General features: G+C 36.7%; 3 protein-coding genes across 3 annotated transcripts; all 3 read left to right on the forward strand.

Moving 5' to 3' along the window:
- Positions 1 to 4,366: 4,366 nt before the first annotated feature.
- Positions 4,367 to 7,991, forward strand: LOC104237403 (flavonol sulfotransferase-like). The gene is made up of 2 exons (XM_009791555.2): positions 4,367 to 4,525; positions 6,652 to 7,991. The coding sequence occupies exon 2, from the start codon at positions 6,772 to 6,774 to the stop codon at positions 7,810 to 7,812; it is 1,041 nt and encodes a 346-aa protein (XP_009789857.1). The 5' UTR covers positions 4,367 to 4,525; positions 6,652 to 6,771; the 3' UTR covers positions 7,813 to 7,991.
- On the forward strand, positions 4,519 to 6,256 carry LOC104237405 (flavonol sulfotransferase-like). The gene has a single exon (XM_009791557.2). The coding sequence runs from the start codon at positions 4,960 to 4,962 to the stop codon at positions 6,001 to 6,003; it is 1,044 nt and encodes a 347-aa protein (XP_009789859.1). The 5' UTR covers positions 4,519 to 4,959; the 3' UTR covers positions 6,004 to 6,256.
- Positions 7,992 to 10,677: 2,686 nt separating the features above from the next.
- LOC104237404 (flavonol sulfotransferase-like) lies at positions 10,678 to 12,909 on the forward strand. Its single transcript, XM_009791556.2, has 2 exons — positions 10,678 to 11,172; positions 11,532 to 12,909. Exon 2 carries the CDS (start codon positions 11,674 to 11,676, stop codon positions 12,682 to 12,684), a length of 1,011 nt encoding a protein of 336 aa, XP_009789858.1. The 5' UTR covers positions 10,678 to 11,172; positions 11,532 to 11,673; the 3' UTR covers positions 12,685 to 12,909.
- The last annotated feature ends 1,686 nt before the right edge of the window (positions 12,910 to 14,595 follow it).

The raw sequence follows: 14,595 nt of genomic DNA on the forward strand, positions 1-14,595 counted from the left end.
GAGGAGTGAGCTACTTGCAACAACAACAGCAGTAAACTCAGCAATATATACCCCAAGACAGGCCAGAAAACACTTTTGAAAATCAGAAATACATGCAGCCCCCACAGATCAATTAAACCCATACTCCAAATATACTCCTGACCCTCACAGCTGAAACCAAACAAACCTGCTATACTGCTAAACCCCAAAACCCAGATGAAGTCCAAAAAACTAGTAATGAAACTGTGAAGTTGTTTCGGATTTCTCCATTCTTTTTGATGTTTTTGTTTTCTGAATAGTTTTGGAATTAAAATGCTAACTGAAATCAAAAGCAATAATAAAAACTCAAATTGAAACTCAGGGCTCCAGGCAGAAGAAAAAGAGAACCCCTTTTCCAAGGCATTTCATGCCTTTTTATAGGCAACCCCAAGGAGAATAGATCAGATTCTGATTTTCAAATCAGTCCCTCCCTATTTTCAGTTTGGTCCCTCTATTCTTAACTTGCTAAACAAGTAAATGCCTTACAATTATTAAAATCTACACTTGTACCCCATTCTAGAAGGCCCTAGGGTATTCCTCTACCCATACAATACCTATACTGCCCTTCCATATACCTTGATATTACTATTCCTACCAGAACTACCCTTTTCCATACCCAGATTACCCCTGAAAGCCTCTTAAAATTACTGAAACTACCCTCATCCTTAACAACTATACCCAATACCCTAACCCAGTCTAAAACTAACTGAAGTTAATTAATTAGCATTCAGAAACTAACTAATCATACTGACCAAAACCAAATTTGTTCAATTATACCAGCTCAATCAAGTTAAACGAAATTAACTGAGATTAGGCTAACATGATCAATATTAAGTGAACTTAAACTAATTCTTAAACCATGAACTTACAATCATTCAACCAAATATCAAACTCAGAATCAACAGTAATTAACAGAACTTAAACTAATACAATTAAATCATAAAATTAACAGAACAATTAACGAAACAACAACTGCAAATAACACTTCAAACGTGCGAGCAAAAAGAAGCAGTAAAAACTCACAAAGGCATGAGGGACTCCGGCCAGTCAGAAACATCTGAATCCTTTCAGATTTTTGATGCGTAACATCCCTAACCATGTGTTCTTACAAGAGAACACATGGTTAAGGATACTACGGTTCGAAATCAAAAGGATTTGGTTTTAGGGTTTGGCCCAAAATTCTTAGATCTAAGATTTGGGCCGTTTCACGGTGATTTGAAAGAAAATAGCCATGGATTAGTGTTGAGGAAGGGCCGGGGTTTGTGGGGTGTGATTTTGGACTGATTTGGACGAACTTGTCACTTGGCCGGAAAACTTCAAACCAAGATTCGACGAGTTCCAGCCTTGTTTGAGGTACACCAATGGGTGCAACGGAAAGAGGAGAGTGAGGGGGATCTGTGGTGTTAACCTCGGAGTGAACGACGTAGTTTGTGTTCACTGCCGGCGAGGGGTTTGATGGCGGCGCGAGCTAAGGTTTGTTGAGGGGAAGGGTGGGGTAAGGAAGACTAGGCAAATGGGGGTAGGGGGGAAGTTCGGACACTTAAATACAGCTAACCTAGTTAGATCAGGACCGTTGGATTGATGAGATCCAACGGTCCTGATTCAGAGGCCCCGAAACGACACTGTTTCGTTTAGAAGGGGGGCAGACCGGGTAGGGACTTGGGCTGGACTGAATTTGCAATGATTTTGAGGCGTTTGGGCCTGAGAAATCCCCTTAATTTGGCCCAAATTTGGGTCTTTTATTAAGACCCTAATTTCTAATCTTATTTTCTTTTCTTGCTTTTACAATTTTTATAATAATTTTTTTATAATTTTTATAAAGATGTAAAACTAACATGAAATCATGATTGTTTTAAAGCAAAGACTAATTAATTCCTAAAATTGTTCAAAAACTATTTCGTGACAAATTCACAATAAAAATCATTAAAAATGCAAAAGTGAACTATTTTTGTGATTTTCATGCTTTGTTCTAAACAAATTATCCCTTAATTGGTACTAAATATAAAAATTAAAACCTAAATGCAAATGCATACTCTTTGTGTTTTATATGAATTAACATGCACAAATAAGATGCCAATAATTAACACAAAATGCCACCAAAATTCACAAGAATTGTAAAAATAAAGAAAAAATTATTTTGTTGGAATTTCGGGAATTATTCATATATAGGGCAAAAATCACGTGCTCACAAGTTCAAACTTGCAACCTAAAAATATGTACACCTACAACTACACCGTTAGTTCCCCAGCAATAACGCCAAAATTTGATCACACCTAACTATGCCTTATAAAAAGGACTAAACGGTCGTTGCAAATATAATCCGGTTCACAAGTCCGGAGTCGAATCCTACAGAGAACTAAAGCCTGCTACAACTGTTCACTATCACCAAGAAGACAAGCTTAAACAGTTCCTAACTTATAGATATTAAGATTCTTGTGTTTAACTAATTAACTAACAAATTAAAATAGTAAATTAATCCTAAAGATACTACAGGTTGGGGAAAAGATTAAGGAGGTCTAGAGTTATGATTTCTTCAATTGTCAGAATCATTCCCGCTATGTCTTCTATAATTTCGCCTAAGTATTCTCTACCTATCATAAACGCTTTGCGTGTTGTAATTCTATCCCGAGTAATTACGAAAATTTACTAGACATACTCTCCCGAGTTACGCTAGCTGGCTTTAATTACAGCTCACTTAGATCGCACCCAAGGTTTCGTTATCCCTAATCCCACCTTTAAACCCTTGGTTATTGATTCCTCACATACGTCGGGAGTGATGTTGTTCAACAACTACCTAAACATGCACTCTCTCCCGAGTAATACACACTAAATAGGCATAGCTAAGTGAGGGCCCTTCAATCAACCACAAGAATAATATAGTTGAACAAATAGAGAAAATACTACGACTCAATTATAAAAAAAACATAACAAGAATTTATCCTACAAAAGGTTCAATCAAAACCCTAATTAACAAATTAGCTATTCATAATAGTAGGTAAAACTATAATACTAAAAGTCATAATAAACAATGAAAAAATAGGAAGAGGAAGGAAAAATTCGTAGAAGAATTCCCCGTCTTGCTCCTATTGTGTCTCTGCCTCCTTAGGTCGAATCTGTGTAAAAAATTGGTCTCCTCCCTTCAAAATACTATTTTTCCATGTATATATACCAAGTAAGGTCGGGCCCAAATAATTATACCTTCTCCTACGCGAAAAAGGACAAGTTTCCAGGCCTGGACGTCCGCGGTTCGGGCGCGGTACTTTCCCGGTGTACTGCCTCAGTCCGCGTTAGGTTCGCAGTCGCGGTTTCGACCGCGTATTTCACCCTGTTCTGTTTGGAAGTTGGAAAAACGTAAAACATGAAAGTTGTAGCTATTTGAGTTAGCTTTCCAACCATATATTGTGGAGCCCAAATAGAGTTCTGCGCGAAAAGTTATGTGTATTTTACTAGACAATGCACAATATGCCTACTCGATTCTTCGTTTTGTTGCTCTATCGTTCGTTGATCCCTGATCCCGGCTTAATTCCTTGGGCTTTTACTCATACTTCAAAGTCCAAATCACTTGAATTCATTTCATAACATCTACATAGCTCGGAATCACTACTTCAAGGCATAAAACACACAATTAGTTCAAGACACTAGCTATTAAAGCTCAAACTCAATTAAAGTGCAGTAAATTTGAGTGTAATAAGCGACTAAAATATGTAATTATAGCCTATCATCCGTTACAAACATATACAGACCCAATTCTCTCTCAATGTAAGCATGAAACCCTAATGGAGTTTTTCTCTTCTCCTACTCAATTCATAATGTTTTCAATAGGGAGTACAAGTTGGTGGACAATCTTTTCTTTGTTTTGGATAAGGAAGTTGACGGACAAGTTAGATTCTGAACTTAAAATTTAATTTAGTACAGTTCTTTTAAGAATCTGAATTTTAGTTTTAGATTTTTCTGTTTCTCCGACTTTACTAAATTCGTCTGATACGGAGGAAAATGTTTGTCGTGAGAATTATTTTGTGGGGAAATTGCAGACCTTGAATTTGTACATTTTCGGTGTTGGGTGCAAAATTCATATAACATGTAGTAATTATGCTAGGGCTGGCATAAGGTAGAAAAAATAAAATTTGATTGCATCCCCCAATGTACAAGTGTTATAACAATGATAGATAAGTAGTGATTGCCAAATAATATGGTGGGATGAATGAGATTTTCTTTTTTAAATTTTTTAGTTGGGTTAGTGAATTTTAGATAACTAAAAAACATAAGTGACATTGTAGAAAGCTTTGGATATTTGTTGAGAAAAATAAATTGATTACACATAGGAGATAAGTCATTTTTAACTTTTGCTAAAAAAAAAATATTTTTGGTGGAAAAACATTTTTCCCAACATAAGTCAAACATTTCTCAAGTACCAAACACAGAAACACGAATTTCCCGGGCGAACTTGCAGCGTCAAGTCTTCTCTCTTCTCCGGCGAACTATACGAACTCGCCGTAAAATCTAAGAAGTAAGTCCACTTGTTTCTCACCAGATTTCCTCCTCTCTTGTTCAGATGATACCAAAAAGTCCTAAACCCTTTCCCAATTGCTTTTAATTAGTAGAATATGAGAGATGTTTGAATGTCTGACATCGCTACATTGTTTTAATAGCTAGCTAAGTTAAAGTAATATAGCAGGTACTATTATTATGGTGAATTGCGTTCTTAATTCATCTCTATTACGAAAATGTTGCTTAAGATCACTAAATCACAGCTGATTTTTTAATGATAAAGTCAGAGCAACAGAAGATTAATTAGCTATTCGGATAATTTTTCTGTTTTCTCACAACAAAGGGCGACAAGCTTTTGTTGATGAGTGATGAGTGGGTGTGGGTTCAGCTCATACTCGAGCTGGTGAACACGAATTTGGTCTAGATTTATCAGATTTCACCCCCTCAGTGGATATGTCGCTTTCCCGTTGTTCTCAGCATGAACTTGATGATGAATACAAGAAAGCTGATAAAAATGACAGTGATATGCTCACAACCCTTAACAAAGAAAAAGGTTGGATCACTGAACATCTTTACCAATACCAATCCTTTTGGTTTACTCCAGCAGCTATTAGAGGAGTTAAGAGGGCGCAACAATGCTTTAAAGCTCAACCCACAGATGCTATTCTAGTTACTTTCCCAAAATCAGGAACAACCTGGTTTAAAGCCCTTATCTTTTCCCTCATGAATCGTGACCGGTTTAATTTTTCCTCCCACCCTTTGCTGACCAAAGGCCCCCATGATTGCATCCCCTTCTTGGAAGCCATCATACAAGATGAAACTTCCTACCAAGATTATCGAATTTCGTGTTCGCCATGTTGCCTTTTGGCTACCCACATTCCTTACTCTTTGTTACCGGCATCTGTGATGTCTTCTGGTTGCAAAATTGTGTATGTTTTTCGCGAGCCTAAAGATGTTCTTGTTTCAAATTGGCTTTTTATGACAAAATTAAGATTCAAAGAACTACCATCTTTTCCAATCAAAGATGCTTTTGATCTGTTTTGCAAAGGCGTGTCGCATTATGGACCCTTTTGGGATCAGGTCTTGGGTTATTGGAAGGCAAGCATGGAAAATCCGGACAAGGTACTTTTCTTGACGTACGAGGACATGAAGAAAGATCCCATTATCTGTCTTACCAAATTGGCTAAGTTCTTGGACAAGCCTTTTTCCTTAGAAGAAGAAAGAGAAGGGGTTGTGCAGGAGATTGTAAGGCTTTGTAGCTTCGAGAATTTGAGCAGTTTGGAAGTGAATCAGACCGGAGTTCAACATTTCAGTCCACAATTTGCTGTTGCGAACCGGCATTTCTTGAGGAAAGGTCAAGTTGGAGATTGGAAAAGCCACCTGACACCACCAGAGATGGCTGAACAGTTGGATGAAATCACTAGGCAGAAACTTGCTAGGACAAGCTTGATAGAAACTTTGTTTGGTGATAGAATACCCTATACTGCAAAGGCATAAGTTAGTGCTCTATGCTACAGTAGCAAGGCATTAATCGCTAGTCAAACAGTATCAAAATGACATTATAGTTTGCTCCAGGTTATAATAAATATACGTGTTTCACTACTGTTCTTTAAATTCATAGCTTTTTTATATGCAAATGTAATTGTTCTGCAGTTGCTGCAGCTGTGAAGTGATTTTATTAAATTAATTAATATTTGTTCTGAATGACTTCATTGATAGCAGGAGAAACAATGAATGACTTGACACTCTAGTTTGTTTTCCTAATTTTAGAAGTTGTCGTGCATTGATAAATTTTGATGCATGAACCTTAGTTATTTGGCTATTTTGCTGCTGTTGTGGTTCATTTCATTTGCTAACAAACTAGTTATCTATGCATGTCTATGTATTGGTCTACAAATTATGAGGGAACTTGAACCAGAAACGTTTCTGTGATATTTCAACAGCAAGTTGGTCTGGTCAGTAACATGCTCACCTTGTGTAAATCTCAGTCTAAAATATTTTAAGTGCTATTATGGTAAAGTGCATCTGGCTCACATTTTCATCTCTATTACAAAAATGTTGCTTAAGATCACAAATCACAGCTGAGTTTTGATTGATAAAGTCAGAGCAACAGAAGATTAATTAGCCATTCTGATCATTTTTCAGTTTTCTCACAACAAAGGGGGACAAGCCTTTGTTGATGAGTGGGTGTGGGTTCAGCTCCACTTCGAGCTGGTGAACACGAATTTAGTCTAGATTTTATCAGATTTCACCTCCTCAGTGGATATGTCGCTTTCCGGTTGTTCTCAGCATGAACTTGATGATGAATACAAGAAAGCTGATAAAAATGACAGTGATATGCTCACAACCCTTCCCAAAGAAAAAGGTTGGATCACTGAACATCTTTACCAATACCAATCCTTTTGGTTTACTCCAGAAGCTATTAAAGGAATTAAGCGGGTGCAAGAATGCTTCAAAGCTCAACCTACAGATGCTATTCTAGTTACTTTCCCAAAATCAGGAACAACCTGGTTCAAGGCCCTTATCTTTTCCCTCATGAATCGTGACCGATTTGATTTTTCCTCCCACCCTTTACTTACTAAGGGCCCCCATGATTGCATTCCCTTCTTGGAAGCCATCATACGAAATGAAACTTCCTACCAAGATTATCGAATTTCGTGTTCGCCATGTTGCCTTTTTGCTACCCACATTCCTTACTCTTTGTTACCAGCATCTGTGATGTCTTCTGGTTGCAAAATTGTGTATGTTTTTCGCGAGCCCAAAGATGTTCTTGTTTCAAATTGGCTTTTTATGACAAAAGTAAGACTCAAAGAACTACCATCTTTTTCAATCAAAGATGCATTTGATCTGTTTTGCAAAGGCATGTCACATTATGGACCGTATTGGGATCAAGTGTTGGGTTATTGGAAGGCAAGCATGGAAAATCCGGACAAGGTACTTCTCTTGACGTACGAGGACATGAAGAAAGATCCCATTCTCTGTCTTTCCAAATTGGCTAAGTTCTTGGATAAGCCTTTTTGCTTGGAAGAAGAGAGAGAAGGAGTTGTACAGGAGATTGTAAGGCTTTGTAGCTTTGAGAATTTGAGCAGTTTGGCAGTGAAACAGAACGGAGTGCAACATTTGAGTCCACAATTTACTGTTGCGAACCGGGATTTCTTGAGGAAAGGTCAAGTTGGAGACTGGAAAAACCACCTGACACCAGAGATGGCCGAACAGTTGGATGAAATCACTAGGCAGAAACTTGGTGGGACAAGCTTGATAGGAACTTTGTTTGGTGATACAATACCCTATAGTGCCAAGGCATAAGTTAGTGCTCTATTGTACAGTAGCGAGGCCTTAATCGTTAGTCAAACAGTATCAACAATGCCATTATGAATTTGCTCCAGGTTGTAATAAATAGATAAATACTTGTTTCAGTGTGGTTCTCTAAATTCTTAGCCTTTTTATATGCTAATGTAACTGTGAAGTGATTTTATTCCATTAAATTTTCATTTTTGAAAAGAATGACTTCAAACCTATTAATAGCATGTCTATGTATTAATCTACAAATTGAGAGGCAAAACTGAAAACTTCATTCCTTCTAGGGAAATGATTCTGGGGATCGATATTGTAATAGTTATACTGATTTTCTGTTTTAATTCTGTCATTGTAATAGCTATACTGATTCAAATTCCTCCAAGCTTGAATATCATTCCAGTTGCTGATGTTTTCAGTTGCATTTCTGTTGCCATTTGCTGCAACTATTTGTTGGAGCTGGATTTACTGGTGCGAGAGAGTTGCTAGAGGACCATTCAGTTTCTAAGTTCCCGGTTTCCTTCTTCCACTACATCTTTTACTTAGAATTGTTTTTTAGAAGCCGCTTTTGGTTTGAAATCTCCGGGTATTGAAACAAATTAAGGTTCTTTTGAATTTGTTTCTAGAGGAACACGATGAAACATTCCTCTAATATTCATAAATAAATTAATTTCAAAAGTTTATAATAGAAAATTGCTAAAATAGTGGACGAAGTGCAACAGTAAAAATTACACGGGACACCCTATTTGGTCGCCCCCATTTAACCTATACCCACATTTTAGAAACGTTTTAATTTGTACCCACTTTTTAAACAACTTCAGGCCTCTTTCTCCTTCTCCTCCTTCTTCTTCTCCCTTTTCTTCTTTTTCTTCTTCTTCATTCTTCTTCTTCTTCGGGTGACAATGATTTTATATGGTAGTTGTGAATATATTTTAATGTTGTTTATGATGTTTTACAATAGTGAGCTGTTATGACGCTTTATTTTTTACTATTGCTTAGGGTTTCTTCTTCTTATTTTTCTTAATTGCAAAATGGGTTCATTACATTTATTGTTGTTTTGACAAATTGATGATTGGGGTTTGTTCCTGATGATATTTGGAGGTTATGTTTCAAATTTGAGCTCATTTGGAGTACATTTAGGTATTAAATTGTATATTGAATTGTTATAATTCGAAAAGCAAATTTCTGTTTCTAGACAATTTTCACTTCAGACTTGTTGGCCTTAAGTGAATGAAAACGTTTGTTGCACTTCAGACTTTTTGGCCTTAAGTGCATCTGAAGTGCAATTTTTTCACTTTAGACTTATTGGCCTTAAGTGTAGCAAAACGTTGGTGACACTTCAGACCTTTTGACCTTAAGTGCATCTGAAATGCAATTTTTCACTTCAAGACTTATTAGCCTTAAGTGCATGAAACAATTGGTTACACTTCAGACATATGTGACCTTAAGTGCACCTGAAGTGCAAATTTTCACTTCAGATTTATTGGCCTTAAGTGAATAAAAATGTTTGTTGCACTTCAGACTTTTTGGCCAAGTGCATCTGAAGTGCAACTTTTCACTTCAGACTTATTAGCCTTAAGTGCATCTGAAGTGCAGACTTATTAGCCTTAAGTGCATGAAATCATTGGTTGCACTTCAGATCTATTTGGCCTTAAGTGCATTTGAAGTGCAATTTTTTCACTTCAGGCCTTTTTTTAACTTCAGACCCGATAAATCTGAAGTTGATCACGCTTGCAAACTTTTTTGCAAAGTGGGTATAGGTTCAATTGTGACCCCAAAATCGGGTATAGATGCAAAAGACCCTGTGCAACAATCGCCACTTTTAAGCCCGCTATTTAAAATATATTTATAATTTACAATGTATTTACCAATTCACCCAAACTTCAGGACTTAGTGTCCTGAATTTTTGAGCTGCTAATTTAAAATTCAAGACAAAGTGTCCTGAATTTCTGAACGACTAATTTAAAATTTAGGATATAAGATTCGAATTTTTTGGACACAATTTTCGAACTTAAGGATACGATGTCCTGAAGCGCATGTTTTTAAGCCCAACTGACGTGGAAAGCTAACTAATTAAAAGATGCCAGCTGTTTTAATACGCCACATCAGATTTCTAAATAGTCATCCCATTTAAAACTAAAAGACCCGTTCATTGCTCTCTCTCCCCGTTAACCCCAATTGAAGAATGGCGATTAGAGGTCCGAAAAGTCCCTAGAAAAATTTCATCAATTACCTTCGATTCTCGCTGTATTTCCAGTTTATTCTTTTCGATTTATCATTGTGAATTAAGCTTGCCTTTCCAATTTTGCAACTGTAAAATCTTCGACCTGGGTTACGATCAGTTAATGATATCTTGAGGTTTGCTAATTGACCGCAGTTACAGTATACAACATCAGTGGGAGGTGCCTTCGACGAACTCGACGAGTTCGACATTAAAACTGCTTTGACGAAGGAAATAGGCAAGAATTAGAAAGAAATTCAGAAGAATTACAAAGAAACGAAGAAGAATTGGAAAGAAACGACGAAGAATTAGAAACAAGAAAATGTCTTTTGACCTAATTTGGAAGCAATTGGGGCAGAACTAAAAGAAAGGGAATGAAAGTAGGATTTATATAAAATCGGGTGGGTCTAAATAGGTATATATTTATTTTGTTTTTTAAAATATTACCATTAAAGTCTACGTGTAATAACATTCACTCGTTCAAATGATATGCGACCCACGTTGTGAACAAAGTCAGCTAGTTGTGCCTAATTATAGGTATGGATATGAACATAGTATTGTTTTTAATTGGAACAAAGTTAAGTTGAAATGTCTAAATGGGATTTTCGGGCAAATATGTATTTGGCCAAACAAGAAAGATAGGCTTAATATCTAACCACAAGGGAAGCCAGATGAAACCTAAAGGCAGTCGCTTTGAATTTATCCCTCTTTCAAAGTAGGAACTTTAGTTTTATATTTTTCTATTTCGAGAACTTATTAAATTCGTTTGACATGGGCAAAATGTTTTTAAATGAAGTTATTTTCTATGTAAAGTGTTATACCTTGAAAAACTACTTTATGTACATTTTTCAGTGACGCACAATCATTTAGATAATGTATGAGATAAAATTTTGATAATGTTGACAAGAGGGGTTGCTCTGATGGTAAGCAACCTCCACTTCCAACTAAGAGGTCGTGAGTTCGAGTCTCCCCAAGAGCAAGGTGGGATGCCGGGGGTCTATTTGGAAACAGTCTCTCTACCCAGGGGTAAGGTCTGCATACACACTACTAGCTACAGGCACAGTATATCTGTTCTTCCCGATCTCTCTCCGGGCGAATTCTCTATTTCTCCGGCGAACTTCACGATCTCCCTGCAAAAAAATATTTAAGAAGTAAGTTCCCTTTGTTTCTCTCCAGATTTCCTCTCTTGTTCTGATATAAGACATAAGCCCTAAACCCTTTTCCCAACGGTTTTTAGTTAGAAGAATAGGAGTGATGTTTGAATGTCTGTCAATTACTAATACTGCACGGAAATTGGATAATAATACAGATAACAGAACTACTTTAATTAATTTGATAGCTAGCTAAGTCAAAGCATTGCAAGTGTTGGTACTTATTATGGTAAAATGCTTTTTTAAATCGTCTAAATTAGGAAGTGTTTCTACTTCAGATCACAAATCACAACTGAGTTTTTTTATTGCTATACTCTGAATAATAGAAGAGTTATTAGCCATTCTGATCATCCTTTCAGTCTTCTCACAACAAAGAGGGACAAGATTTTAGATCAGTGGGTTCAGTTCTGACTCGATCAGGTGAACACGAGTTAATTTGGTCTAGACTTTATCAAATTTCGACCTCCTCCATGGACATGTCGCGTTCCCATTGTTCTCGGCATGAACATAGTGATGAAAATGAATACAAGAAAGATGATCAAAATGACAGTGATATGCTCACAAGCTTTCCCAAAGAAAATGGTTGGATGGTTAAACATCTTTACCAATACGAGTCCTTTTGGTCCAGCAGCTATTAAAGGTATTAAGAGGGTGCAAGAATGCTTCAATGCTCAACCCACAGATATTTTTCTAGCTACTTTCCCAAAAGCAGGAACAACATGGTTCAAGGCCCTCATTTTCTCCGGCATGAATCTATTCAATTTCTCCTCTCACCCTTTGCTTGCCAAGGGTCCCCATGATTGCATTCCCTTCGTGGAATCTATCATACAAGATGAAACTTCCTACCGAGATTATCGAATTTCGTGTTTGCCATGTTGCCTTTTCGCAACCCACATCCCTTACTCCTTGTTACCAGCATCTGTGATGTCTTCTGGTTGCAAAATTGTGTATATTTTTCGTGAGACTAAAGATGTTTTTGTTTCAACTTGGCATTATATGATAAAAGTAAAACCCAATGAAATGCCATCTTTTCCAATCGAAGATGCATTTGATCTGTTTTGCAAAGGGGTATCACATTACGGACCTTTTTGGGATCATGTCTTGGGCTATTGGAAGGCAAGCATGGAAATTCTGGACAAAGTACTTTTCTTAATGTACGAGGACATGAAGAAATATCCCATTGTTTGTCTTACCAAATTGGCTAAGTTCCTGGATAAGCCTTTTACCTCGGAAGAAGAGAGAGAAGGGGTTGTGCAGGAGATTGCAAGGCTTTGTGGCTTTGAGAGTTTGAGTAGTTTAAAAGTAAATCAGACCGGAGTGATGCACCATTTCAATTCAATTGTAGTTGAAAACCGGCATTTCTTGAGGAAAGGTCAAGTTGGAGATTGGAAAAATAATCTGACGCTAGAGATGGCCCAACAGTGGGATGAAATCACTAGGCAGAAATTTGCTGGGACTAGCTTGATAGAAACTTTGTTTGTCGATACAATACCCTCTACTGCCAAGGCATAAGTTAGTGCTCTAAGCTAAGTACTACCAAGGGATAAATCGCTAGTCAAACTGTATAAACAGCAATCAAATGACATTATGATTTGCTCCAGGGTTGTAAGAAATAAATACTCGCTTCACTGCCATTCTTTAAATTCTTAGCTATTTTTTATATGCAAATGTAATAGTTCTGCTGTTGGTGCAATTGTCAAGTGAATTTATTCCATTAAACTTTCATTCCGTAAAGAATGACTTTGTACATATTAATAGCAGTGAAAACAATGAGTGACTTGACACCATAATTAGTGTTTGCAAATTGTAGAAGTTATGCATTGATGTAATTTTGATGCATGAACCTTAGTTATTTGGCTATTGTGCTGCTGTTGTGGTTCATTTTATTTGCAAAATAAAGTGGTTATTTATGCATGTCTATGTATTAATCTACAAATTGTGAGGCAAAACTAAAACTTCATTCCTTCTAGGAAAAATGAACCAGATACGATTCTGGTATATTTCAACAGCAAGTTTGGCCCGATCAATAAATGCTTGCTTTGAAGGATGGATAAGAATCCCATCCAAAAAAGGGATACTTCTAACAAATTAGGGGAGCAGGTCACTTAAAAAATAAATGTCTGCAATCTTTGGTAAATCAAACTCAAATATTTTAAGTGCTATTATTGTAAAGTACATCTGGCTCACATGCTCAGATCATCTTGAATTAAGGAAAGTTCCCTCAGATCACAAGTAACAACTAAATTTGCTTGCTAAACTCGGCAAGAAAAGTTATTTATAGCCCGTTTGGCCAAACTTTTAAAATCAGCTTATTTTGAGGAGTGCTTTTCTCAAAAGTACTTTTGGTGAGAAGTAGTTTGTGTTTGGCTAATTAATTTGAAAAGCACTTTTGAGCAGTAATTACTATTTGGCCAAGTTTTTGAAAACTGCTTTTAAGTGTATTTTTCTCAAAAGTGCTTCTCAGAAAAGTGCTTTTGGAGAGAAGCTACTTTTTTCTATTTCTCCAAAGCTGCTTCTGCTTCTCCTCAAAAACACTTTTTTTCCTTCCAAAAGCTTGGCCAAACACCTCAATACTTTTGGCCCAACAAAAAGCTTGGCCAAACAGACTATTAATCTTCCTAAGAAGTTTGCTTTGCCATTCCCATCCTTGTGGTCATTCTAGCTATTAGACTTCTCTCATATTGTAAGATTGGGGTCCACAAATTTTTCGAAGCATTTCTTCTCTCCTGCTTTCTCTGTTTTTGACATGGTATTAGAGCCTTCTTTTCATAATTTTGATTCTTATTGTCTTTCATCTGTGGTCCTTTCATTTTTTTTTGAAAGTTTAGTTCTCTTGATTTTTCGTCAACAAGCAGTCCTAAGCATCTAGGGCTTTTGGTCTTGGTTATTCTAGCTATTTTTTTTCCGTATCATTGTGTTTTTGATTTTCTCTATTCAAAAACATGACTTCACATCAATTTGAGTCCTTCAGTATTCGTTTTACTGGAAAATTATTCTGCTTGGGAATTTCAGTTTCAATTATTTGTCATGGGAAAAAGAATTATGGGGCCATATAGATGGAAGTGATCCTGCTCCTACTGATCTTACAAAGTTAGGTCAGTGGAAGGTCAAAGATGCTCGGGTGATGACATGGATTTTAGGGTCAATTGACCCTCTTATTGTTCTTAATCTCAGGCCGTACAAGACTGCAAAGACCATGTGGGATTATTTACAAAAGGTTTACAACCAAGACAATAGCGCAAGACGATTTCAGCTAGAGCACGAAATTGCTAATTACTCTCAAAGAGGTCTCTCTGTTCAGGATTATTTTTCTGGATTTCAGAACTTATGGGATGAATTTACTGATATTGTTTATGCTAAAATATTTGCTGAATCTCTATTTATAATTCAAGCAGTTCACGAGCAAAGCAAGTGAGACCATTT

Source organism: Nicotiana sylvestris, chromosome 3 (genome assembly GCF_000393655.2).
Source record: "Nicotiana sylvestris chromosome 3, ASM39365v2, whole genome shotgun sequence".
NCBI lineage: Eukaryota > Viridiplantae > Streptophyta > Magnoliopsida > Solanales > Solanaceae > Nicotiana > Nicotiana sylvestris.